This window comes from Sinocyclocheilus anshuiensis, unplaced genomic scaffold (genome assembly GCF_001515605.1).
Source record: "Sinocyclocheilus anshuiensis isolate Anshui unplaced genomic scaffold, SAMN03320099.WGS_v1.1 scaffold55, whole genome shotgun sequence".
In the NCBI taxonomy this organism is placed as follows: domain Eukaryota; kingdom Metazoa; phylum Chordata; class Actinopteri; order Cypriniformes; family Cyprinidae; genus Sinocyclocheilus; species Sinocyclocheilus anshuiensis.
In genome coordinates, this window is record NW_015549647.1 from 1,605,580 (window position 1) to 1,633,194 (window position 27,615).

General features: G+C 36.8%; 3 protein-coding genes and 1 pseudogene across 11 annotated transcripts; 3 read left to right on the forward strand and 1 right to left on the reverse strand.

The window, feature by feature from the left end:
- Nucleotides 1-791: 791 nt before the first annotated feature.
- On the forward strand, nucleotides 792-12,322 carry mpp4b (MAGUK p55 scaffold protein 4b). 5 transcript variants are annotated; one of them, XM_016449183.1, is made up of 22 exons: nucleotides 792-1,002; nucleotides 2,188-2,313; nucleotides 2,500-2,621; nucleotides 2,697-2,774; nucleotides 3,817-3,900; nucleotides 4,195-4,326; nucleotides 6,275-6,356; nucleotides 6,503-6,588; nucleotides 7,208-7,279; nucleotides 7,909-8,105; nucleotides 8,271-8,329; nucleotides 8,438-8,497; nucleotides 8,965-9,006; nucleotides 9,099-9,119; nucleotides 9,355-9,369; nucleotides 9,507-9,548; nucleotides 9,899-10,078; nucleotides 10,198-10,278; nucleotides 10,380-10,473; nucleotides 10,619-10,727; nucleotides 11,694-11,828; nucleotides 11,947-12,322. In XM_016449183.1, the coding sequence occupies exons 2-22, from the start codon at nucleotides 2,256-2,258 to the stop codon at nucleotides 12,136-12,138; spliced, it is 1,941 nt and encodes a 646-aa protein (XP_016304669.1). In that variant the 5' UTR covers nucleotides 792-1,002; nucleotides 2,188-2,255; the 3' UTR covers nucleotides 12,139-12,322. The 5 variants fall into 5 exon arrangements, with proteins under 5 accessions (XP_016304669.1, XP_016304670.1, XP_016304671.1 ...); XM_016449184.1 differs by having other exon boundaries at nucleotides 9,358-9,369; XM_016449185.1 differs by having other exon boundaries at nucleotides 8,438-8,455.
- Nucleotides 4,569-6,072, forward strand: LOC107660033 (uncharacterized). The gene is made up of 2 exons (XM_016449188.1): nucleotides 4,569-4,896; nucleotides 5,051-6,072. The coding sequence occupies exons 1-2, from the start codon at nucleotides 4,716-4,718 to the stop codon at nucleotides 5,857-5,859; spliced, it is 990 nt and encodes a 329-aa protein (XP_016304674.1). The 5' UTR covers nucleotides 4,569-4,715; the 3' UTR covers nucleotides 5,860-6,072.
- Nucleotides 12,323-14,638: 2,316 nt separating the features above from the next.
- On the forward strand, nucleotides 14,639-22,747 carry LOC107660125 (transmembrane protein 237B-like; annotated as a pseudogene).
- LOC107660126 (zona pellucida sperm-binding protein 1-like) lies at nucleotides 22,338-27,190 on the reverse strand. 5 transcript variants are annotated; one of them, XM_016449363.1, is made up of 7 exons: nucleotides 27,038-27,188; nucleotides 26,063-26,220; nucleotides 25,191-25,380; nucleotides 24,907-25,051; nucleotides 24,758-24,836; nucleotides 23,199-23,315; nucleotides 22,338-22,414 (listed from the first exon to the last, which is right to left on the reverse strand). In XM_016449363.1, exons 1-7 carry the CDS (start codon nucleotides 27,103-27,105, stop codon nucleotides 22,386-22,388), a joined length of 786 nt encoding a protein of 261 aa, XP_016304849.1. In that variant the 5' UTR covers nucleotides 27,106-27,188; the 3' UTR covers nucleotides 22,338-22,385. The 5 variants fall into 5 exon arrangements, with proteins under 5 accessions (XP_016304849.1, XP_016304848.1, XP_016304850.1 ...); XM_016449362.1 differs by having other exon boundaries at nucleotides 22,381-22,490; XM_016449364.1 differs by lacking the exon at nucleotides 22,338-22,414 and adding an exon at nucleotides 22,455-22,508 and having other exon boundaries at nucleotides 27,038-27,187.
- Between the last annotated feature and the right edge of the window lie 425 nt (nucleotides 27,191-27,615).

The window sequence follows — 27,615 nt, forward strand, 5'->3', positions numbered from 1 at the left end:
CAGTTAGCCCCGATCTGCCATACACAGTTTTATGGCAGAAGGTATCATGTGAAAACACAGTGCAGTGTGATAAAAAAAAAAGTGTGCCATTTGCTCCACTGTTTTAATCAAGGAGATTACATCCCATGTACATGTGCGTATGTGAGGCAGAATGTGTTCAGTGTGGGATCATTAGATGTTAAATTTGTGTGAGTGGGTCAGAGAGAGCGAGAGAGAGCGAGAGAGAGAGAGAGGTGTTCTGTATCTTGTAGAGTGAGGAATGATTAAATCTTAATCAAGTAAGTGTGCAGTGAGAATCACTGATTGCACGTGTTGTGTGAGATGAATCAATAACTAAAAGACTAAAGGAGTTTTGTGATAGAATGACATTTGAAAGAATATGAAAGGACACACATTCACTCACAGACACATCCTGATTCGTTCTCCAATCCCTCCCTTCCTAATTTCCTCCCTCAAATTCCTACACACTCTCTCTCCCCCATTGACTCATTTGCTTGCGAGGGATTAAGCGTGTTCTGTATCTTGTAGAGTGAGGAATGATTAAATCTTAATCAAGTAAGTGTGCAGTGAGAATCACTGATTGCACGTGTTGTGTGAGATGAATCAATAACTAAAAGACTAAAGGAGTTTTGTGATAGAATGACATTTGAAAGAATATGAAAGGACACACATTCACTCACAGACACATCCTGATTCGTTCTCCAATCCCTCCCTTCCTAATTTCCTCCCTCAAATTCCTACACACTCTCTCTCCCCCATTGACTCATTTGCTTGCGAGGGATTAAGCAGGATAGAGAGGGATTACACTTCTTTTTCCCAAGAGGACTTTTCCGTACTCTGCTATGGAATACTATTCACGTTATTCCTCTGTTTATACCATTATATCTGAGTGAGTTCAAACTGACCGTCATCATGCAAACCCTCTTCAGAATCTCTTCAGTGTGTTAAATTCTAAACTGGGATCCAAACAGAAAGACAAACTGAATGTGAGGGAAGAGGGAGGTGAGTGAACAGGATTTGCTACTTAAGTCTCTCTGCCTGGATGTGGGTTTGTGGTTCTTGCTTCCCAGGTTTATCTACGAGGAAGCTCACTGTGCGACAAATGCAGTATGCTGTTTATTTACTGTAATTATTAAACTCTTCCTTGTGTGTATTGGGATGGTCAACTTGGATTCAGAATTGTTACGTGCAAATTCTAGACATATTCTGCAGTCAGAAATCAGATTTGGCTATGCAAATAGCCTCAAATGCAGAAACACTGAGGTAAAACCACTTTTAAAATGACAGTAACTCTCAGAAAGAATATTTGAAGATATGATGTCCAGAGTTTTATATGCACCCATTAAGTCATAAAGTCTGAAAGTAGGTGCACCTGTTTTGTTCAAAAGATCTGCAAATTAATATCCAGTGTCTTCACCTGCAGTGATCACAACAAATCATGGTGAGAAATTAAAATCACGCTCTTCCTTCTGATATTGTTATTGGTTATGTAGAGTTTTTTATCCAAAGCCACTTAGGGTGCACTTATTACCAGGACAGGCCCCTTGGAGTAACCTGTACTTATGTGTTTTGCTCAAGGTCAAACTGTGACAAGGGCATTCGTGGACCACCTCCATTCTGGGATTTCTGGATTTAACCTAAGACCTAAGCATTATCAGCCCTTACACTTTAACCAATCAATTGTCTATAATTTGCAAATTTGTCATACCCTGGATGCTTTTATTCAAAGTAACAATAAGGACAGTTCAATGATCCTTATAGGGACCTACAAACGTTTGGTTACTAGCCATGATCTTTATGCCACACCACCCTAAATTACCACTATTGTTTGTCTGTAAAGGTTTTAAGTGCATATCCAAATCACAATGTCTCAGATATTAAACACTGATATAAGGTAAGGCTGGAAACTTGAATTGTATTTACAACCAACAAAGTTCTGTAATGCGTTTCCCAAAATTAAAAATCCCAAAAGTAGATTGCAGAGACCATCAGTGTCAATGGTTCAACGGTACTTAACCTTATGGTGCTTTTGTGAAATGCAGCCCAAGCTAGAATGTCTTATTCACACCAATGAAGAGGAAGTAACAGCATAAACACAACATTTCTATTGAATTTACAGTTTACTTGTATATAACAGTCAGCAACTGATCAGCAGTTTTACTTGAGTTCATGTGCTTTTTCTTGCAGCTGTATATGAGGAGGGTCAGTGCATAATTTATTTATTCCCTGAACCCCCAAACACTCCAGGATTGACAATGAGACCAGATGTGGAGACTGATCCTGGGTCAACTCCACTGGAGATGGGAGACAAAGGTATGATGCTGCAAGTAGCTACTTAAATTTCAAAGCTTCCAGATTAATTGTAGTTTTGCCCTGCTAATTAACAACATGCTAATATTAGCACTGTTGTAGCTGCTGAAAAAGTAGTGAGCATCACATATAACTGACATGTACTCATCCAGCTTTCAGTTCTGAAGGTGCTTGCGTTGCATGTTCCAGGCCTGACACAGATCTTGGCACATGTGATTGCCGAAGTGAGGGGCTCTGTCAATAAAGATATAAATGGAGCTGAACTATTGTACAGTCTCCTCAACGCCCCCTGGTTGCAGTCCCTACTAAAGGTAGAGTCCATCCTACATACACTTATTAACAGTGAGTTAAAAGTCAGGGTTCATCATCTCCTTCTTTCTCTGCAGGTGTATGAAAGTCTACAGAGGCACCTAAAGGGTCCAGCTAGGCCATATCTTTCCTATTCGTCTGGACTCTCTCTACAGGTCAGCTCCACTCTAACTGTCATTAAAGGGTTAGTTCACCAAAAAAAATGAAAATTCTGTCATTAATTACTCACCCTCATGTCGTTTCAAACCGGTAAGACCTTCACTCATTTTTGGAACACAAATTATTTTTTGACGAAGATATTTTTGATGAAATCTGAGCGCATCTGACCCTCCATAGACAACAACGCAATTGAATAAAGTCGTTATTTTTGTTTGTTTTTTGCGCACAAAAGTATTCTCGTAGCTTCATAAAATTTAGGTTGAACCACTGATGCCACATGGACTATTTTAACGATGTCCTTACTACCTTTCTGGGCCTTGAATGTAGTAGTTGTGTTGCTGTCTATGCGGTGTCAGAAAGCTCTCGGATTTCATACAAAATATTAATTTGTGTTCCCAAGATGAAAGAAGGTCTTACGGGTTTGGAACGACATGAGGGTGAGTAATTAATGACAGAATTGTAATTTTTGGGTGAACTAATCCTTTAATTTTCACCACAGTTTGTGCCACTCATGCCTTGTAGTTTCAGTTCATGCTTCCTTGATGGAGTTCAAAATATCCAAAATATGACCTCTAAAGCTTCATCATTTAGTGTGCCTGAAGACTTCATTGCAGATTGTACTGGGTCTTTAGACCTCTTGACACCACATGAACATAATGTTATTACCCGACTGACATGATGTTATTGCTCTGTTGGGTTTATGTTTTGGTCTGAATCTGGGGCTCATGAAGTTTACTGTTGCCCTTGGTCTGGGCCGTACGGGGTCTGGTATTGGTTTGGACCTAGGTCTTAGAGCAGGGGTGGGCAACTTTGGCCTTCGAGATCCACTGTTCTAATAATCTAACCAAAGTCTTCAGGATTATTAGAAAATTCGAGGCAGGTGTTATTGAGCTAAACTGCAAGACAATAAATCTCGAGGGGCAGAGTTGCCCACCCCTATCTTAGAGGGTCTGTTAGAGGTCTTGGACTTGACTCCAATTTTTGTACCAATACATTTTCAATTCCTAATAAGTCCTGACTCATGTTTTGGCACTCTAGATTCTGTCTGACCTGCTGGCAGTCCCAAAACCCTCAAATGAAGCTCGAGAACTATATGCCCTCCTTAGTCATCCCCACCTACAGGTGAGCAATCTTTCTAAGGATATAAATACATGTTTTTTAAACAGCATGGTGTTTGGAGGGGCATAGTTTCTTGGCCATCACCCTCTTCATGATAGAACCTTTCTAAAGTCTCAGGCCAGATATTTTTGTAGTGTTTCGGGGCAGACTTTATGGACCAGTAGATGATTGTAGACATTGTTGCTTTGCATTTTTGTTAATTAGAAGGTTTTCAAGTTGACCACTTCCAGTATTCGATTAGTTGTGTGGAATGTGTTGTCAACCATAGAAATAAAAGAAACCACATGTGTTTTTCAGGCTCTCCTTTCTGCTCATGACACAGTAAGTTTGAGAGACTATGAGCCAGATCTGCCACCATTACCTAAAGACCTGCCTGAAGATGAGGAAGCCATGAGAATTGTTTGCTTGGTCAAAAACAATCAGCCTCTGGTGAGCATGACCAGAAAAAGGAGTGGCAGGCAAATCTAAGGCTTGCTTTTACTAACCTTTGATTTATTTAGACTCTTTCAATGTACATTACTGGAGCCTGTCTTTCAGATCAGCACAGCAACAAGGTTCAGTGATAAAAAATGGTTAAAAACCCTGTTGCTTAGGAAGAGTTTTAGCCATGAGGTTCTTTCTTCTTCTATTGCTTAAATATTAGATTGTTTGTTAATTCATTTTTTTAAATCTAGTAAAAGTGTTTCTGGTAACTATGAGCCGTGTGTTGTCATGGATAGACGGGAGCTGGTAGAGAGTTTCAAAGCCACTGGGACACTTTAAGGCAAGCAGCCCACTGTGGACTCTTCTCAGCTGGGGGACGGCTGGCTGGAGATGCCATGTTGGAAGGTCCCAGGGTGGGTGGTTCAACATCCAGCAAGAATCCTGCATCCCCAAGCGTTTATGCTCCCACCCCTACACACCACTGCAACACTTTGGGAAGTTGCCGCCAGAAAAGTATATTATGGAAACAGAGCCTCAGTTCCTCCACCCCTTGTGTCTGTAGCTCTGTTTTGATTGGTAAGGACCAAAACCCTATATTTGGAGGTTACCATTATTACATTCATCAAGATTTGTGACTTGTATCCCTTTGCTGAAAGCATTATGTAATTAGTGTTCTTTGTCTTCTTGTCTTCAACCATTTCACCATTAATTTCTCATTCTTTCACTGAAGACAATTTGATTGAGAATTTAGACAGCGGGGATGAGAGTGATGGCAGTTCTATGCTACATACATTTTCCCAACCATCCCCATGGATTTCCTCAACATCTTGCTGCTTTCATGCTTCAAATCCTCCTCCAAAACATCCTCCCCCTCATTCCCGAACCGCTCCCCCAAGCCCAATGCACTGTCATCGGGTAAGGGAGACAATCACATGCTCTCATACAAGGCCGGCAAAGGAGGAAGGTCTGAATGAATTGCGGAATACATTGCAGCAGGCCACCAGCTGCATGGAGCGCAGTTCTGAAAACGTCCATCTGCTTGGTGAGAGGATGGCTGCTGCTACCGAATGCATATCTGAGAGTGTGCAGGAGAATTCTCAGGCTTTGGAGATGTTAACGCATGTAGTCGAGAAGCTTCAAGAGTTAGTCCCCACAAGCGGCACAATTTCGGAATCACCACATGGCACCGAGACTGCAAGTAGAGTGGTTAACCGGATGGGTAGCAGATCGCTCAGTGTTCCCACCAGTCCAGCTATTGCCTCATCCTCTCGCATTTCTCATTGTCCTTCCAGCTCCTCTTCCTCCTCTTCTTCTTCATCTGCCATGACTTTTCTGGAGCAGCCAGTGCTATCAAAGGGGAAATCCTTTAATCCCAAAACAAAGCCATCACGATCTCCTCAACGGAGACAGCTTGATGTCCAGCACCGGATGACCAATGGCTCCTTGACATCCAGCCCTGCCCAAAACCACAAAGTGAACAGCAGCGCATTTAGATGTTTCTTTAGCCAGAAGAAAAAGAAAAACAAGAAAAAGGAATAAGACCACTTCCACATTTCCATGGTTATGAACATCCTTTCATATTCTTGCTGTCTCACGCATGCAGGTCTTTAATCTTTAATATGTGTGTATTCATCTAATATGTCACCACCGGTCCTTGATGTTTACCATTGTCACATTAGTGCTTGTCCAACCTTTTTTGGAAGTGATGTTTTGTTTTGTTTGGTATTTTATTGGTAATTCTCATTGGTTCAACATCCCCATGACTGTCCGTTCTCATATCTCTTCTTCGTCGTCTTTCTCTTCATGTAACATTGCAGTTCAGTTTGTCATTAAATATTGTTCCTGGCATGCCACTTCCATCAAATGTTTGATGAATGCATGTTTTGTGCTTGATTCATATCAAATGAAGCCTTGTAGATATTTAGATTGATATCTGCTTTCTTCTAACATATAGGGAGCAACAATCAGGAGAGATGATGTGACAGGGGAAATATACATTGCTCGGGTTATACATGGAGGACTGGCTAACCGCAGTGGTGAGGGTTGCCTGTCTGTACTTTTTTTCTGAATCCCTCCTTTCTATTTGTGTCTCTGATATACCATGCTCATGTATTTTATACTCTCTATGTCAGTATTACTTCTCATGGAGTCTTGTTTCTTGTCTACGTGCTTCTTCTTGAAGGTCTCTTGCATGCTGGAGATAGGCTGGTGGAGGTAAACGGTCAACCCGTGTTTGGACTGGAACCAGAACAGATTATACAAATTCTGGTTAGTACACATTTACTCTCCTATTATATGTTGGTCCACAAAATGGGATTCTGTTACACTTGTGTCCCACATTCCTATCCGGGTCACGGCACCAATGTCAGATAAAGTCAAGTCACCTTTATTTCCTTAGAACTTGATACAGATTGTATCAAAGTAGTTTCACAGAAATAAACAGGAAAATAGCAGAATCAATTATGGAAACTCAACTATGGAGACAATGGTGTCATTATTTAGCTCAAGTCAGTTTAGTGTTGGTTCAGTTGATCAATAAGAGTGTGAAGTTCATCGATTTGAAATGAGTTCAGTTCAGCTATAAGCAGTTCTATAAAAGGCAGAAATGTCATTATTCAGTTTGAGTCAGTTCAGTGTCGATTCAATTCAGTTCAATACCAACGTCAATGTTGCAATATGCAATTCAGCTGTAAAGCAACTCTATAGAAAACGATAATGCCATCATTTATTCTATAGCAAAGTAGAATAAATAACTCTTTTTATCACAAACCAAGTCTCTACTGTACCAAACAACAACTATTCTGACTAGTCTTCTATTTCAACAAGAAAATAATGATAATTCAACAATATTCAGTTTTAAGTTTTGTGTCTTCATTTCCTACCACAGACCCACTCCCATGGAACCATAATGTTTAAGGTGGTTCCCATCACTGACAGGCCAGTCAACAACCAAAACATGGTGAGTTACCAAACATCAACCCTAGATCTATACTAGTCTATAATCTGTACTAGTCTAGATCTATCACAGGATCATAACTTATGATCAGCAGGAATAGCATGGAATACCCAAATGAGCTATATATTACTATTTTACTTATATATTACTATTTTTATTCAACCACATGTATCACAGCAACCAGTGAAACAGTGACACACACTACTTCATTTTCCCAAAACAAAGCACACTGTGCAGTATACTGTATCCCAAAATGCATTGCATTTGCCATGACCTTCAATTTGTAGTATGACGAATGTTCCAGAAGTAAAATCAGCTTAACGTCTTTATCTTCAATAATTATTTGGTCAGACTAACAAGAATGAAAACATTTTATACAAACTTGGAATAAAATAATGGACAAAATACCTGTCAAAGAACATTATTAGATTTCACTTACAGAATTATTATGCATGTAATGAGGTCATGTGACAACATATTGGCATACAACTCCTTGACATATTTATTAATGTTGCTGACTGTTTCAGTTTAAAAAAAAAATAATAGGTAAAGGAAGGTTTATTGCATAGATCTGTGTGTCTATCAGCTGGGAATGTGCATGATGTTTTTAATGGCTTTGCTCTCTTCACAAGCTGTATGTGCGTGCCATGGTGGACTACAATCCCCACGTGGACCCTTCCATTCCCTGCGCTGATGCCGGCATGGCGTTCAGGAAGGGAGATATCCTGGAGATTGTGGATCGGTCAGACACTCTCTGGTGGCAGGCTGTAAAACTACCCAGTATCACGGCCTGCGCTGGCCTCATTCCTTCCACCAGCTTGCTGAAAAGGTCAGTTCTAAGTAGTCGAGGGTTAAAGGTCAGTGACAGAATAATTACACATCTGCATAGGCTGTGTGATGATGTGATGAGATTTGGCAGCTGACTTGAATGTGATTTGAGATTAGGTTGATAATCACTGCCGGCCCCGATTTGTGACTGTGTGTGCTTTTGCAGGAAGCAGAAGGAGTTATGGTGGTCTCAGCCTTATCATCCTTACACTTGTGTCAAAACCTGTGAGTAAACAGTATATGCTGTTATTGTTTTATATGTGCATTTACTCAATATGTGTTGAATTCAACTGTTATGCATTGGCTATCTTTTGTTTCCATGCCAACCTGCAGTGAGCACAGTGGATGAAGGTGAGCATTCAGTTGAGAGTCTAGAAATACACAAGCCTGCAGGTTATTATAATTATTAGAATTTCTAATTTCAGTAAGATTTGTTAATTGTTTTGAAAAAAGACTGTTATGGTCACCAAGGCTGCATTTATTTGATCAAACTACAGTAAAAACAGTGCTATTGTGAAATATTATTACATTTTATTTGTATCATAACTTATGATCAGCAGGAATAGCATGGAATACCCAAATGAGCTATCCTTTTTATTATATTTTATTTGTGATCTGTTCCTGTGATGGTAAAGCTGTATTTTCAGCAGCTATTACTGCGGTCTTCAGTATCACATGATCCTTTTAATCATTCTAATATGCTGATTTGCTGCTCAAGAAACATTGGTTATTATCAATGCTGAAAAAAGTAGTGCTGCTTAATATTTTTGTGTGAACACTGCTTGTGTGTGCGCAGTGTGAAACACACCTTAGGCTCGTCTCTGATCTCTTTATTTTTTCCTCTTTTTTTATTCTTACAGAAGATGACCTGATTGCCATAGATGAAAAATGTGTAAAAGCAGGTACGTTTTCTTGTCTGATTTAAATGAGTATTAAAACCTAGCTATGTAATGCTTGTTTTGCTTCCACATGTGTTTTGTTTCCTCATGCACAGATGAGGAGGCATTTGAATCTGGTAGGTAAGTCCTGAACGTATCAGGAGAAAACTGTAGTGAATTCAGATTTAGGGTCAATGTTTTTACATCTTTAGCTATTCTCACAGCTACAGCAACAACTAGATTTGTGAAAAAAATTATATTATGGTATTAAAGATGAAGTGTGCCACAAAATTTTAGAGTGCAGCTTTAAACACTTTAAAATGATTGTCTCTTAAAACGTATGTCCCCGTGTCCTTCATGATGATTCGTCAGAAGAGCTAAAGGATGGTGAGTGTAGAAATCATAAAACTTTATATTAATTGCAGCTGCTTGTGCTGATATGATATTTTACTTTATTCAAGTCATTGATAATTATTCTGCATTTGTTATTAGATGCATTAACTGTGTCTTGTGTCGTTTTTCAGAGGAGAGTGAATTCAGCACCAACATTGAGGGGATTTATCTGAGTAAGTGACTCACAGATATTACAAGATTTACTGGTTTATATTTATTATAGCTTATACAAACACTAGATGAAGAGGACTAGATGAAGGCAACTGAAGAATACTAGATGAAGGCAACTTAGGTTTATCTACGACTTGGTTGTAGATACCAACATTTTGCACATGCTAGTGATTTAAAGGAGTATATTGACTAGTCAGGTGGAAGATATTACATTCATTGATTATATTAGATTAATAACAATATACAACACATACCACTCATTAACTGTCTGTTCCTGATTCTGTAGCATCATATGACTGTGTGCATTTTTGATTGTGTTTTTATTCTTTGTACATATTATTGTGAATGTCAGCTGGTTTTCGACGAAGTCTGCGTCTCTGTCGCCAACGTAGAGGTCAGGATTTTGGAACATCCCAGTTCTGCACCCTATTCTGCCCCACGAGCTGTTACAGTTTACTGGCCAACCCGTATGAGGAGGTGGTGCGGTACCAGCACCATCCAGAGCACCCACACCGCCTCATAGCACTGCTGGGTGAGTGTGTCTGAGTGGGCTACAATCAGCCAGCAAAATACACCTATACCAACCACCTTGTACAACCAACCCTGCCTGCACATTATCATGTGTGTCCTGAACTGGTACTCTGCTGTCAGGTCCATCTGGTGTCGGGGTAAATGAATTACGCAGGAGGCTAATTGAGATCAATCCAAAGGTCTACCAAGGAGCCGTTCCCCGTGAGTTTCATATTATAGATATGACTTTGTGTGATATAACTGTACATATGAAAAAGTGGACACGTGTGCTGATTTTGAAGTTGACTTTCATTTCCACTCAGATACCACACGGCCACCCAAATGCCATGAGGGATCTGGCAGAGAATATCACTTTATCAGCCGAGAGCAGTTTGACAGCATGGTCTGCAATCTCAGGTGGTCTAAATATACTCAACTGTGCATAAACCGATATTTCCTAATTTACTATGTTTTTTGGGGGGGGGGGAATGTATAATCCAACAAAATGTTGTTATTTTTAATCCTAGATAGGTCAGTGACTTTTTCTCTCTTTCTTCCTCAGGTTTATTGAGTTTGGGGAGTTGAGAGGTCATCTCTATGGCACTAGTGTAGATGCGGTTAAGGATGTCTTGGCGAGTGGAAAGATCTGTGTGATTGACATTGAGCCATATGTGAGTTTCTCTTGGGAATATATTCATCTGTTGTTATTAGTGGTGTTTGCTAAGTTTTATTATAAATATTTCAGGTTAGGAAAGTGGACAACACCTTAACTTACGTATTAAACTTAGGCGAGTAACTCGTGTTCAGATCTGTTGAGGAGAACAGTGTTATTTTAGTATTATTAATATACTATAAGGGTTATTATTGTTGACTAAAGCTAAAACTATTCAAAACATTTTCGTTACTTGATATAAAGCTAAAATAAAATAAAAAATGTAGATGAAATATGTCAACTAAACAGAAATTAGAAATCCTGCCATGGCAACTGAAGCACTAAAATATTATACTATTAATATTTAGGCTTAATTTATTTGTTAATATTTAGGTTTTATTATTTACATTTTTACTATTTAGGTTTATTTTTTTTCAGTTTTAGTTTTAGTTTTTAATTATTTCCAGTAATAAATAAAAACGATAACTAAAACTGGAAAAAAAACTAAATAGTAAAAATATAAATAATGAAACCTAAATATTAACAAATAAATTAAGCCTAAATATTAATAGTATAGTAAACTATACTATTATAGTTTTTATTAATATTTTAAATGATCTTTTATTTTTATATTCTCAGTTTTTATTTTAATTTTAGATACATTTTTATTTTTATTTTTGTGTTCTTTTGCCATTTTTATAATTTTCTTATTATTACATCACATATCTAATTATTTCTATTTTGGTTTAATTTATTTTCATCTCGGTTTCAATTTTTATTTACAGTTAGTAATTTTAGTGTTTCAACCTAAACTTATTTTTACAGTTTTCATCTATTATATTTTTTCATCGATAAAATTTCTAATAACCCTGGAAGAGAAGTGTGCTATTATTATGCTACTATAAAGCAAAACCGGTTGTCTAATCTGGATTATGCCTGACCTGTTCTGATGCTTGACTTTGCTTTCTATGTTCTTGACCTCCAGGCATTAGAGTCAGTGAGGACTGCAGAGCTGAGGGCTTATGTCATCTTTATAAAGCCTCCTACCGTTGAGCAGATGAAATGCACACGGATGAACTCGCATATCATCACAAATTGCTACACCAGCCGACCTTTTAAGGTGAGCTAGCATCTTTACCTATGTCCACTCAATTTATTTTTCACCTTTCAAGGTATGATTTGTGTCTTAAAGGTACATTATTTCCATTCATCTCGATATTTTCTCTCTTTTGAGTCAGGATGAAGATTTTCAGGAGATAGAGGATGCAGGACGCAATATGGAACAGCATTACTGTCAGTTCTTTGATCATGTGATAGTAAACGATGGCCTGCAGGCCGCATGTGTGCAGCTGCTGACCGCTGTGAGGAGAGCTCAGGATGAACCGCAGTGGGTACCGACCGCATGGATCAGACCAACTGGCCAGTCTTAATATGAGCTCAAGGATGCTATAGGAGAGCGGATGAGCACGAATATGCAAATAAACGTTCTTTTTCACCTTTTTTTGGTGAGAACAATATGTGTTTCGTCTTTTAAAATGTTAGAGTCTGAATACAAATTATGTTCACATTTTTTCAGGTGTCAATCTTTTGTTTGGACATTTTGTTCGCCCTTGTGAAAAAAACAAATAAATCCTAAACATTTATTAAGCTCTCCAAAAGAGATTTGGTATTTGTTAATCCACTTTAAACTGTATTTGATTTTGAGGATTTTCAGGTTTGGAGTGATGAGGGGTTAATGAGAAGAACAGAACTAACGTCACTTGAGTTGACATGCGTTTATGGGACAGTGAAAAATGAAACCCATCACACCTGATGTTACGCATATGTCACACCACTTACATTAAGATTAGTGACTATTTTTATGTAAATTATAAAAAATATTTTAATAAGTGAACGGTTTAGTCATTTCAATTTTTTTTTTAACTTGCATATTTGACATTTTCATGCTTTTTTGTAACCTCTGGGACCCAGTCAGAGACTTTTGTCTTCTGCAGAGGACATTCTATTTTAGTGAATTTCTCTGAGACCATACATGCCACAGTTTTGAGTCTGGATGTCCTGTACAGAGCACATTCAGGGTTTTTTAGGAATATCAAATGTTTGAAGGTTTGATCATAAACACACCTTCTCTTTGTTCTTTCAAAATGACTGATATTGACAGAATGATCAAATTTAGCACTCTTAGGGAAATATGATAATATTTGTAATTATTATTTTCAAATTGTTTGTCGTAAATAAACATCTCAGAAAAATGTTATGGGGTTTCAAGTCAGAATGTGACTTTTTGTTATGAAACAGGGCATCATTTTCATACATGTCTTCTGTAGAGGACACCAGGACAAACATGTTAATCAGGCATTTTGGGGAAACACAACAAGAAATTATAGATCAATATTCCTATGAAATATGAGATATTCTTATCTCCCTTTATAACACTTCTTTTATTCTTTTACAACTTCTTCTGCTTTTATGGTTTGCCCCAAGAACACATTAATATGCAAATTAGATGCAGTGTATAGATACATTGAACAAAATGTCAATATTAATTTATGGATATTTTACACACACATTGCATAAAGTAAAATAGCACATCAAATCATTATGTTATATCTTTCATAACATAGTTGAGAATCATCTTTGTACAAAGTTTGGTTAAAAATAGTCTGAAACCTAAAAACTGATGATTGGTGAATGAAAAAAATAAATCATTATTTTTGCCTATACATGCCTTTTCATGTCTATGTATTTATTTATTTTAATAAATTAGTCCTGACATCCTCTACAAAGGACATAGAATAAAATATATTTTGGTAAATAAAAAGAATAAGATATAATAGGTCATATAGTCTATTACTAGAAGGAATACAAGTATCTTAAAATGTAAGTGTTATCTATCATTTGTGTACATTGTAGTTGCAGCCTTTTGACAGTGATTATAAGCTTCACATTGACAATCACAACAGTAGTCAGTAAAGCAGAAGTTCTCAACTCTGGCTCTCGAGGTCCACTTTCCCGCAGAATTTTGCTCCAACCTTGATCAAGAATGATTGAGAGCCCCTGGTCCTGCAGTTAAGGTAAACTCGGAGAGTCAGAGGCTTTTGCTCCCCCTGTAATTTGTAAATGTAGAGGACTAGGCTTTCTGGGTTTATCCATGGCAATTTGTTTAACCCTCTTAAATTATGTTTAAAACATAGTCTGGATTGAAGCAATACCATATTAATGCAAATAAATGCAAAAATGTATCCAGTCAGTACTGAGGTTAACATTTAGATACACGTGAGATCAATCTGAGAAGAGAAATCTACTTTATTTATTGGTATGGTAAAAGTAAATCTCACAGAAATGGTTGAGAAACGCCTAGATCATATTTGACCCCTAAATCATAAGGAAATTAAGCCTATTTTTGGGGCTATTAAGGTTTTGTTGTTGTATTCTGACATTATTTTCATGACATTTAAGCATAATTCTCACTTAAATTGTCATTAATGTGATGCTTTAAGTTGATCAAAGGTGAGTAAAGACATTTTCAAAATGTTACACAAATGTTGCTATTTCAAATAAATGCTGTTCTTTTAAACTTTCTATTCATCAAAGAATCGTTAAAAAAAAACTGCATCATGGTTTTCACAAAAATATTAAGTAGCACTGTATTTTTGATCAAATAATGAACAATGTTTTTTTTTCTTCAAACACACACACATATTTGATCAAATAAATGCAGCATAAATATAAACATTTTGGGGGGGAATTCCCTAATACAAAGCTGCATTTATTTGATCAAAAATACAGTAAAAAATGTAATTGGTGTGTGCTTATGTCATAAGGTTGAGTAACAGTATTTGATGGTGACTCCTGAGTAGCTCCTCCCTTACATAATCCTGCTGCTTGGCAGATGCCCGTCTCAGATTTAGACTCACATTAATCCTTGCTTTAAGTGCTCGGAGATGTTTGTTTGTACATGTCCCTTGTGTTCCCCCTGTACTCTTGAGTGGAATGGCGAAAAAGCCGACAGTAAGCTTTATTAGACACAATATACAAATGTAGAGCCCTCAACAGGTGCAGCATCTGATGCTTAAGTTTCATTGGAACTGTTTATTGCTAACCTCATATTATCTTTTAACATTTTAGCGGGGACCACGAGCACTGCCATCTATGCCAAGGTAAGATCACTAAGCAGATCACATGTTGTTTAAATTGTACTTTTATACAGGAAACTCACATGCTTTTATTTCCTTCCTCTTCCTTCATTAACACACACACATACAGTCAGGAGACAGCAGGTGAGTGTTTCTCTTTAAAATGTTATTCACATTTGAGATCTCTTGGTCCAGTCTTATTATGTATTTGAGTAGGTAATGTTTAAAATTTTATGATGTGTCTGTTAGGTTGGTTTGCCTTTATGTTTCAATTTAAAAATGGATGTTTATTGGTCAGTAAACATTAGATTACATAATGAAGCTCTTTTCTGTTGTCCTTCAAAGAGGAGATTCCTGCTCCAAAGAGTAGGAAAAAGAAGGCCAAGAGGGATGTGGAGAGTGTGGATGAACCTGACGGTGAGTTTAGGTGATATAAGCAACACACTTGATAGGAGAGAATGGGGCTAGTTGTCACACAGGGAAATCAAGGGCTAAATCTCAGAAACGGTAAAGTCAAAAGTCCAGTTACACAAATTTAGTTTTGTATATTAGTTTCAAACTAGTGTTATTTTATTATAATTGATATATTATTGTAGTTTTTGTTACATTTACATTTAGTCATTTAGCACAGTGGTTCCCAAACTTTTTGAAAGCATGGCACCCCTTTGTAGTGTTTTGTTTTTCCATGGCACCCCAACCCAATTAAACTAAACGCACATGTGTACATATATATGAAATTTAAATCCAGATGAGCAAACAACAAATGAAGCATAAACAGCAGCATGAATTTATTATGAATGAATCACAACAGACATAATATGAGGTGAAACAACCCATTCAAATGAACCATCTGTCTTTTACAACTGGATGACACGTCAACAGACTGATTTGAACCATTTACTGTATGTGGGAATCACTGGAACAAAACACATTTAAAGATTGATACTTAACTCTTTAAAAAATAGAAAAAAAATGTTTTTTTCTTTAGTTTCTCATTTGATTTGTTCAAACCTGACCTTATAACTTACAAAAACGGCAACAGCACATTGACGGCGCATTCTGAGATAGATGGGTATAATTTAGGGTTGTGACGTGAGGAAAAGAGGGGGGTAGTTTTCCCTCTTTTCCTTGCTTTCCTTCCGTTTTAAATAGCTTGTAAAAGCGCTCTGCTCATTTTACTTTCATTTTCAAATTAGCGCCAATTCTGCGTCAAGCAGTTGTTTGTTTTTAGTTTATTTGAGTTTTCCCTCTTTTCCTTACTTTCCTTTGCTTTTAAATAACTTAAAAGCGCCATGCGCATTTTACTTTCACTTTCAAATAAGCAGCAATTCGGCGTCAGTTGCTTGAATTCAATTCAAGCAACAACAAAATACAACGTAGAACATATTATGCCTAACATAAAATAACAAATAACTTACACAAGGTTTAGGTAGCTTATACAAAACTGAAGATCAGTAAACACTGTGGAACCAAATAAATAAGAAACGCTATGTTTATTAGCAAAACGAATAAGAAAGATTGGACACACGGCATACTTGATGTAAAATAAAAAATATATATCCAGTTTAAATACATTTAAATCAGCAAACACTGTGGATCCAAATAAATAAGAAACGAATGTTTAAAAAAAACTTCCAATATCACCTTAGATAGGGTGACCATAGGTCCTCTTTTTCCCGGACATGTCCTCTTTTTGGACCTACAAAAATGCGTCCAGCCGGGATTTCTTAATTGCCCAAAATGTCCGGGATTCGGCTGTCTTCTTAATCTCGCTCCTGCTGAATCTCTGACCATTGCCGCCTGCTTCCGCAACATGTGTTTCGCTCCCGCGATTTTCGTGTCCACTCCTTTAAACATTCTAATATTGTGTATAATTTTAGCGCATCAGGGAGCCGCTCTCAGGATGCGGTGTATTTAAATATTTCTGAATGAGCGTTTGCGCTGTTTACTTCCACTTTCGATTTCGCGATCACACGCACTCTGTGTAAAGAGAGCACATCATCCTGCTCCTCACATGATAAATGAAATCTGATCTGTGATGCGACTGTCATTCGGCACGCTGCATTGAGCAGCCACATTCAGTTTTAATTTGAGTAAACTAAATGATTTTTATTACTATCAAAAATCAAAACGACAGTGGGTAAGTGACATAATCGGTGTTGCGGCTTCACACCGGTAAAACGGTCAACACCTTCTATTAGCAGCAACACGAATTTTGAGTCCTGTCAATCACTGCGTGAAATATAAAATTGAGCGCGCACCAGTACAAAGGGCGGAGCTGAGCGGAGCAGACGGGACGATTATCTCCTGAGGACAGTCCAATTTAAACTTTAAATAAGTATGAAATATATCAGTGTTTTTTTCCGTTTTATTTTTCACGATTTATTTTCGTTTGGACATGCTCATATGTTGGTGTTTTGATATAGCCTATTTTTAAAATATATGCTGTAAACGGTTATATGGTAGGCTACGATAGTATTTTAGGTTATTTAAATAGGAAAAAAACTAAGATTCTGCGGCACCCCTAGCCAGTTGTCACGGCACCCACTTTGGGCCAAAGCAACTCACAAATGAGGACAACAGAAGCAATCAAAACCAACAAAAGGGCAATAATATGTAAATGCTGTGACAAGTCTCGGTTAACCTAATGCAGAAGGCTACACATAGCAAGTTTTTTTTATAATAAATAAAAAGAAAACAAGTAGAAAGAATAGAAAAAGAATAGGGAACGTTAGTGTTAGAGGGTCTTTTTTAAAATAAAAAGAAAACAATTCAAAAGAATAGAAAGTGCTAGTGTTAGAGGTTCATTTTTGATAATAAATAAAAAGAAAACAAGATAGAATAAAAAAAATAGAGAATGCTAGTATTAATATTTGATAATATTATATAATATTGTTATATTTGTTAATATTATAAATTCGATTTTATTTAAATAACAATTTTACTTATCATTTTAGTAATTTTATTTTTTGTTTGTTTTTGTCATTTTAATTTTTTATTTATAAATGTTAGTTCATTTATTTTTATTATTTTAGTACCGGTACTTCAAATTAAACTCTTTTTTTATGGTTTTAGTTTTAGTTAACTCTATATTTTTCAAACACAGTTTTAAAACTATCATAAATTAGGATGCTTTTGTCATATCCTCCAAACCACATTTTTGTAATTTTTGTTATAACTGTTGGGAAACAATTGAAGACAACAAATGTGTTTATGGACAATTATAATATATGTTATAAATATATATGTAATCATCATATATTTCATAATTCATAATTTATTATTTTAAATAATTACTTTATTTTATTTTTGTCTTTAAACTGCTATTCATTGGCTAGTTCCCATTTTGGCATGTTGTCACAAAAGTGCTTTTAAAATCTAAGCTATTGGGTCTTTAAGTGGTTTAAAGTAGTGCAGTGCAAATTAAAATTGTGTTGCCGTACTTTTCCAGTCTGTGTTGGAATTATGCACACATTTTACAAAAATACATGGCTACTTTGAATGGCTGACAAAAGAGAGAGAGATGGAGAAAGATGATTTTTTGGAACCAGATGTTATAGTGACAACATCTTTCAGCAGGCCTTGTGTTACAGTAGATCTAATTTTACACTATTTGTAGTTTCGATGCTATCAGGCATCAACTGTGAACTGGTGTGTCAACCCATGTGGTGTAGAGCAGCCACAGCGCGGGATCCCTGGGAGAATGATCAAGCAGACACAAGAGCCAGTGTACTACCGTTTCATTCTCAAGTTTATTAAGGACGATGGGTCATATTTATACCACAGATTCATACAGCAACATACACAATGTCCTGAACGTCCAATCAAAGTACTCAAGAAGTGTGCGTGTGTGTGCTTAGTCCCTGTTTTTCATGCGGGTGTACCAGTGTGCCCAAGGTCTAGTTCTTGTTTTGTGTAGGTGTGTCCGTGATGGGCACATAACAAAAGGGCAGTCAAAAGTGAAGCCCAATAAATAAGAAATATTAACACCTTGCAACCAGCCAAACTTGACTGCTTGGTATCACCTGGAGAAGCATGGTGTGCATGTGATGAGTTTGTTTCACCCTTGACCTTTGTAGATGGTGGAATGGAAATGGGAGGGCTTACCAGTCGCAGACAATCCGAATGTCAGGAACCTTTGACCCCAGAACCCATGGACAATCTGCCACAAAGGAGGAAAAAGAAGAAGAAAGCACAAGCAATTGGTAGAAACAGTGTTCAATAGCATGTCCTGTTCACTTCGACTCGTCTGATATCTGTAGAGGTGGGGTTTCATTAACATAGACACCCCAGAAATAATGCTGATTTGCTCCTATTGGTCAGATGTGGAGGGAGATCAGAGAGACCTGGTTTCAAACGGAGATATGGTGGATCAGAATGTCGATGAAGAGGTGGCGAGACCAAAAAAGAGGAAGTAAGTATATTTTTTTTACCTTAAACTGGTTATGTAACTTTTATATGAAAGCTCTATTGATTTTAATATGTCATTCAACTAACACTTTCTATTTCTTTCTTTCTCCAGAGTGAAACCTAAAGTAACAGAAACACAGTCCAACGATGAACTGGACATAGAGGATGATGACATCATCACAGACCCCCAGGAGCCTGTCCCCCAGCATTCCTTGTTCTCTGCTCCCCAAGGGCAGAGTCAGCCTGTGGGGAAGGTGTTTGTGGAGAGAAGCCGTAAGTTTCAAGCAGGATATTGTGTAGATGTTGTGCAGACTGTTTGCTAGTTCATAAACTGCAACTTTTGACATCTAAACATTTAAAGGGGTCATATGATGCGATTTCAATTTTTCCTTTCTCTTTGAAGTGTTACAAGCTCTTGGTGCATGAAGAAGATCTGTAAAGTTGCAAAGACTAAAGTCTCAAATCCAAAGAGATATTCTTTATAAAAGTTAAGAATCAACCACGCCTACCTAAAACGGCTCGTTCTAACACGCCCCCACGTCTACGTCACTATGTGTTAAGATTTGCATAATGGCGCCCAAATGTTCACGCAAAGAAAGAAGGCGTAACTTTGATTCTCGCTGTACTATTGTTGTTGTCGCCGCCGCCATGTCGTGAAGGCGCTGTGTGTTTCGTTGTGAAAGCGAAACTACTTTGTTTGGCCTTACAAAAGAGGATGATATCTGCTTCGTCATGCCTGGAGCTGATCCGTGCTGGTTGCTGAGGAAATACATCAACTTCGTGCAGTGGATCGCCGGATCGGCTTTCAACCTTGGACGAAGCGGAGTCCAGCCCAGGGTCGTCACGTGTGGTTGCCGCAAGCCCGCCGGCCACCGCTCACTCAAGCCCGCCGTGTGTGACGCTGTGTGTTTTGTTGTGAAAGCGAAACTACTTTGTTTGGAGCAGCATCATATGACCCCTTTAAGTATTTCTAAGGGGAAGTTGTTTGTATGCAAGTTGCTCTTTACATCATGAAATGAAGGTGGAGTGACCATGTATCTTTGGTGGCAGGTCGTTTTCAAGCAGCTGAGCGAGTGGACCAGTGGAAGGCCAGTGGCCCGATGGAGCAGAGTTTTATGGACATCCGCTCAATGTGGACCACTAGAGATGTCTCCTTGAGAGTCCACAGCGGCTTCAGGTGTGCTTTAAACATCTGGTTTTAAATGACACTTTATTTTCCAATAAATCTGCAAAACTGCTTTCGACTTCAACTTAAATGGGTCGTTCTATACATAAGGTGCCTTCTTGACTGGAAAAAGTTGAGAGATCTGATTTTTTTAATAAATCAATATGAATGAGAATAATGATAATGGAACGTGGCATAACAGGGTGGGAACAAGAGAAGGTTTCTTTAAAAATAAATGACATTACTTCCATAGTATACATAAAAAAAAGATTTATATACAAAATAATGCATTTTAATAAGATTCTGACCTATTCTAGTCTAAAGGAGCTGAACCTATCAGGGTTCAGACAAAGTTTAAAGGCCAAACTTTAGTTTTGTGATGTTGTGCTTGTTCAGTGGCTGACTTTCTATTCAAGACCCATGTCACATATTTTGGTTTTTAAATGTATTTTCCCATATAATTCGGCCTCCAGAGGCTATAGATTGTGTCAGACAAGCAGGCTATGGTGAAAAAAAGATTAAAAAGATCATAAATCAAGAAGAGTTTAAAAGCTTCTTACTAATTGTTTCCTAATTGAATTTCCCTCAAATGTTGATGATGTTATAGTTGGAGAAGTTAATGTTTTATAGTCAGCGGTTAGTATTTATGAACATATTATATACCAATTAACACAAAAGATTTTGTGTTGGTGTAAATACACTACCGTTCAAAAGTTTGGAGATTTTTAAAATGCTTTTGAAACAAGTTTCTTATGCTCACCAAGGCTGCATTTATTTGATATAGTACAGTACAAGTAAATTATTACAATTTAAAAGAACTGTTTTCTATTTTAATATATCTTGAAATGTAATTTATTCTTGTTATGGCAAAGCTGAATTTTTAGCAGCCATTACTCCAGTGTCACATGATCCCTCAGAAATCATTCTAATATGCTGATTTGGTGCTCAAGGAATTATTATTATCAGTTGAAAACGGTTGTGCTGCTTACTATTTTTGTTGAAACTGCGAGACTTTTTTTTTTTCAGGATTCTTTGTTGAACAGAGTTCACAAAAACAGAACTTTGTTTTTTAAATAAAATGTTTTTGTAACATTCTAAATGTCTTTAACGTCACCTTTGATCAATGCATCCTTGCTGAGTAAAATAATTCATTTTTCTTTCAAAAATAATCACACTGACATCCAAATGCTAGTGGAAAGACTTTTTTCTAAACCCTGACTGTTGTTACTGCACAGGGTGATTGGCCTGTTTTCTCATGGCTTCCTGGCTGGTTATGCTGTGTGGAATATCATTGTGGTCTATGTTTTGGCTGGGGAACAGATCTCTTCCCAGCACTCTTCCCAACCTACTGCAGCAATATCACACCCTGGCCTACCCCGCACAGTCCCTACTCTACCTGCTGCTGGCCCTCAGCACTGTTTCTGCCTTCGACAGGTGAATCGCCAAACCATAATGCCCATTCACTTGGACTAATAGAAACAAAAGTAGAGTAAACACAGTAGCCACAAGTATTTGTAGATGCTTGAACCCTTGAGATGAAACTAGTGTTTGTTCTCTCTCCTAACAGGTTGAATCTTGCCAAAGCTGCTACAGCCATGAGGAGTTTAGTGACTCTCAGTCCTGTGGCGCTTGCCACGCCCTGTGAGTTTATCACGTTTCTTTAAAAAAAAAAAGGATTACAGAAGCCAAATATGAAAACAGCAATGTTTTAATATACACCTTTTCTTTTTCAGTGTACTTTTCTGCCCTTGTTTTATCATTAAGCCAGCAGATGACGAGTGATCGCATCAATCTCTATAATCAGTACTCCAGCTATAATGTGACACTCTGGTAAGAGCCCTCTCATTAGAGCATGCTGGGTAAATACTGTACAGTAATAAGAGCCGAGCGGTTGTTGTGTCTCCTCACAGGCAGCCGGGCTCAGAGCGCAGCATCCTTCACCCCTGGATCATAGTAAACCTGGTGGTCACTTTGCTGGTCGGGCTGGCCTGGGTTCTGATGTCAACAAGTCCAGATATCGACCACACAGAAGGTAAATGCTACAGGATGTTGAAGCTCAGAGAGCAGTCTTCTGTTCACGTACCAACATCTTATCCGGTGGTTTGAACGGTAGTGGACTGTGTATATTGCACATTTTGTAAAAAAAAAAAAAAATTGTAGGTACATAACATACAGTATTCATCCTGAAAACAGCTTAAAGTTAGAAATTAAACTTGCATTAATATTACATGCATGTTTTTTCCCCTCTGTAGAGTTTTTAATGTCGATGGAAATGGAATATCCAAAAGCAGAAGAGAAGGGAAACATCACTGCATAAGGCACCTACAGGCAGTTTTTTCTACTATATTTTGATACGTTGTTGTAGATATATATATATACACACACATATACACACATATACACACACATACATATATACACACACACACATACATATACATACATATATTAGAAATGCCAAACACTTGCCTATTGTAAGGTCTTAGCAATAAAAAAATTTAAGTAAACCATTCTTTTGTCTGATTTATACAAGTGATCGCTCAAGAGGCCACATTTTTTTGTCATTTTATTAACGTCACACTGGAGCGGGCTGAGGGTGAGGTTTGGCCCGCTGTATTAAAACAAGCCCACAGACACCAAATACAGTGAGAGCTCCTGCCACCCATAATCCATAATCCAATATCTGCGGGACTAGAAGAGGCAAACATTTCCAGGTCGAAGATAGTTGCATGGGTCATTCACTATATGAATGTTAACAAATAACACAGTGAGTTCATACCTTCCTTATCAGCAAGATTTGCCTCAGAAACCGGCAAATGGGATAGAAGTATAACCTCCCCACTCGAAACTACAACGGTTTCCTCACAATCCTTCAAGTCTTCTGAAATGGACCTTCCTAAATGCCAGGAAAATAAAAAAATGTTTATTAAATAATGTCATAATCAATAATAATAATAATATTATTATTATTATTGATTATGACATTATTTAATAAACATTTTTTTATTTTCCTGGCATTTAGGAAGGTCCATTTCAGAAGACTTGAAGGATTGTGAGGAAACCGTTGTAGTTTCGAGTGGGGAGGTTATATTATTATTATCATTATTCAATTATTGTAATTATTGAAAATGTGCATTTATTAAATAATATAATAATAATAATAATAATAATTATTATTATTATTATTATTATTCAATTTAATAAATGCACATTTTCAATAATTACAATAATTGAATAATGAATGCATATTGGTTGAATAATAATAGTTTAATTAATAATTTAACAGTTAATTTTGTTTTTGATCATGATTAATATTTATTATTAAATGTTAAATGATTGTAATTAATTGATGATTATTATTACAGTTGTTATTTTTTATTATTATTATGATTAATTAATAATAAACTACAACCAATATGTATTATTAATAAATATCATGATAATAATACTGAATACATATTTGTTAATAATAATAATTATTATTATTAACAATTAATTAATGAATTAAAAACATAATAATACCATAACAGTAGTTCAGTAGTCATTCGAAGCTGTTTTTGTAATTATTGAAAATGTGCGTTTATTAAATAATATAATAATAATAATTATTAATATTATTATTATTATTATTATTATTCAACCGATATGCATTATTATTCATAAATATTAAGAAATAATAATAAAAGTTATTAATATTGCTTATAATAATTATTATATTACTATTATTATTATTATCATCATCTCTTAATATTTATGAATAATAATGCATATTGATTGAATAATAATAGTTTTCCATTAATAATTTAACAGTTAACAATGTTGTTTTTGATCATTATTAATATTTATTATTAAATGTTAAATTATTGTAATAAATTTATGATTATTCTTACATTTGTCATTTTTTATTATGATTAATTAATAATAAACGACAACCAATATGTACCGTATTATTAATAAATATCATGATAATAATAATAATAATACATATTTGTTAATAATAATAATAATGATTATTATTATTATTATTATTATCATTATTCAATTATTGTAATTATTGAAAATGTGCATTTATTAAATAATAATAATTATTAATATTATTATTCAACCAATATGCATTATTATTCATAAATATTAAGAAATAATAATAATAATAGTTTTTAATATTGCTTCTAATAATAATAATATTACTATTATTATTATTTCTTAATATTTATGAATAATAATGCATATTGGTTGAATAATAATAATGGTTGATATAATTGTTATTATTAGTAGCAATATTAATAACTATTATTATTATCATTCACCACAATATCTTGAATCAATAGGTGTACTCACTTGTCCTGCTGCCACAGCTGGGCTCACATGACTCAGTGGTGGAGGGGTGGCAAACAGACGTAGTGCAGTGAATAAAAATCTGGTAAAGACATGGCAGAGGTAAATAAGTGAGAGCGAAGGAGAAATGTGGTGGGCAAGACAGTACATACCCTTTTCTGCAGAGGCACAAGCGAGGACTGATCTACAAAAGTGAACATCTTCACAACAAAGTGTTTGTAATGAGATGGGTACTGCAGTCCTGAGTGTCCAACAGCAAGCATTATGGTCAGGTGATGGTCAACCTTATATGGACAGCTATGAAGAGTAATAAGAAAACCAGTGATTTGCATAATTTGAGGCTGTTGTTTTGGAATTGAACAAAATGCCCACATTCCCTTAAACTTATTTAGATAAATTGGGGAAGAGGAGTTGCTATGAAAGAATTCAGGTTTACCCATTTAGCAAAAGGTCCCACTGAGGCAGACTCATGGGTTCAGGATTAGAAGTGACCCAGCAGTGGTCTAGGACCAGGATAAGGTTTGGATCAGTCCTCTCCAGAATCCGCACCTCCACATACACAGGTTCTCTCAACACTTTAGTAACAGGGTAGTCTGCCTCCGAGTAGTACGAGGTGTACATATCCTCTTAAATACACAAAGAGAATACTGAATTAATTAACTGCATCCCGTTGTACAGTGATAGTCATCGACCTGGTAATGAATGAATTCCATATTAGTGGTATTCAAGGTAATTTTACTGTACCCATATTTCAATATTAATAATAATAATAATAAGAAGAAGAAGAAGAAGAAGAAATGTTTCCTGAGCAACAAATCAGCATATTAGAATGATTTCTGAAGGATCATGTGACACTGAAGACTGGAGTAATGATGCCATCACAGGAATAAATTACATTTTAATACATTAAAACAGAAATAAGTTATTTTAATTGTAATAATATTTCCCAATATTACGGTTTCTACTGTATTTTTTGATGAAATGAATGCAGCCTTGGTGTGCATAAAAGACTTTTCAAAAACAAAGCAACCTCATTTAACCTGTATTAAGAAATTACCATTACTTTTGTACCGTGTCCTTGTATTTTAACAAATTTCTGTAATGTTTTGGGTCCTGGAGAACAGTCAAAAACGAATATTTCTAGATTTTTTGGGACCTTGTACTTGTTTGACCATGAACATTTCAGGATGACTTGGCAAAATATGTGCTTGAATGAAATAAAACTCCAGTTTACTAGGTAAGCCACATTTGCAAAACATGACTCTTATTGGTTATGTTGTGAAATTTGAATTTCTGGATTCTGCTCACCATCAGAGCATCCTTTAGTAGTGCACTGTCCATTGGCGAGCCTGAGCTCCACTCTGAGTGGGCCGTTCTGAGAGACAGGGGGAGAAGGAGGAACCGTATTCACCTCCACCACCAGAGCCTCAACTGCTGATCCCGAATACCTGCACTGGAACTTCAGCCTTCAAGACACAGACGGGAAATACTGGGCCCCCTTCCACTGATTGTTACCAAAAACTTTAAAGGTGGGGTATGTATTTTTTCAAAAACGTCGGGCCGAGTACCAAAACAAACTTCAATCAGCCAATCAGCAGTAAGGGGCGTGTCTACTCATGATGTGGCGGAGAGAGCGCCCAGAGCACAGGACGGACATTAGCCGAGCCGGGCTATAACAGAAAGATAGAGATGGCGGATAAAAACCAAAAGAGGAAAAAGTCTGCAGAACAAAAGAAGGCTTACGATAAGGCAAGAAGTAGGACCCGTATCCTTCATAACCCGTAAATATTGGATCAGCTTTCCGCTGGAGAGAACTCGAGGAGCGGAAGGCCTGCGATTGGACGCCGAGGTTGCTTTGTTTCTTCTCGATAGGTGAGTAACACCGTGTATACACTGGACGAGATAAAGCGACCGTTGAAAATCATTTGAAATTTGTGTCAATACGTCATAAATAGAACGCAGCAGCAGTTTTCTGTCGGGGATTTGTCGTGTCGCGCCACATCCAGTGTAGACAGCATCGCTGATTATAATAAGTTCTGTAGTATTTTATCGCGTCGCGCCGCTCGCGTCCGATGTAGACACGGTGTAACATTGGTTTTGCTTTGTTTCACAGAACTAATTGTTGTCTGGGTTGCGTACGTATGTGTGGGGCGGAGCTATCAAAATAGGTGCGAGACCCTTTTGGGGTAGGGGCGTGTTTGTTTTGGTGATTTGAAATATCAACATTGGCTACCAGAAATCACTTACCCCACCTTTAACATAAAAACAGATGAGCCTCCTCACTCATAAGAACTGTCCCTCGTAATTGATCCACGAGGTCCAATGCCCACTTCATACGTGGATGACATCATGTTCTCATAAATAACAAAACCGCTTTCTTCCTGAAGGATATAATGGAGGACAAATAATAGTGACCATAGGGTAAACTAAAACAGTGATGCAACAATGTCATGCTCTTTCTCCCCCATGATTAATAACATGCTCAAAGGCCATGCTCATACCCACCACAGGAGCTAACAGTAAACTGATAGATGGCAAAGCTGGCAGTCCTGCCGACAGAAGCGCAGTGGCCACTGGGGTCATTCTCCAGCATGTGGATGGACTTTAAACTGATGCGTGGCATGGTAGCATCTCGAGCAACCACCAATACAATCTGCCCATCTCTTGTGCACTGCAGAGTAACTGGAACAAACAGGAAAAAATTACTTTAATGTTTTGCACAATTGGAGGTATTATACAGTTACAGCGCTTAAATAATATATTTTTATATTTAATGCATAGTAACCATAGTTTTATTGTGGTATTTGGAGTAAACCTATAGTAATCACTAGAAAATCCATGGATCACAACTCATAACCATG

Coding starts and splice junctions, on each gene's coding strand:
- mpp4b (XM_016449183.1), top strand. CDS start 2,256: ATGAGACCAGATGTGGAGACTGATCCTGGGTCAACTCCACTGGAGATG. Junction 4,327..6,274: donor TCAAAAACAATCAGCCTCTG/GTGAGCATGACC, acceptor TCTAACATATAG/GGAGCAACAATCAGGAGAGA. Junction 6,357..6,502: donor AGGACTGGCTAACCGCAGTG/GTGAGGGTTGCC, acceptor TTCTTCTTGAAG/GTCTCTTGCATGCTGGAGAT.
- LOC107660126 (XM_016449360.1), bottom strand. CDS start 27,105: ATGATGTCATCCACGTATGAAGTGGGCATTGGACCTCGTGGATCAATT. Junction 25,052..25,190: donor TGGGACCTTTTGCTAAATGG/GTAAACCTGAAT, acceptor TACTCTTCATAG/CTGTCCATATAAGGTTGACC. Junction 24,837..24,906: donor TTGTGCCTCTGCAGAAAAGG/GTATGTACTGTC, acceptor TGTCTTTACCAG/ATTTTTATTCACTGCACTAC.
- LOC107660033 (XM_016449188.1), top strand. CDS start 4,716: ATGTTGGAAGGTCCCAGGGTGGGTGGTTCAACATCCAGCAAGAATCCT. Junction 4,897..5,050: donor CTGTAGCTCTGTTTTGATTG/GTAAGGACCAAA, acceptor CTTTCACTGAAG/ACAATTTGATTGAGAATTTA.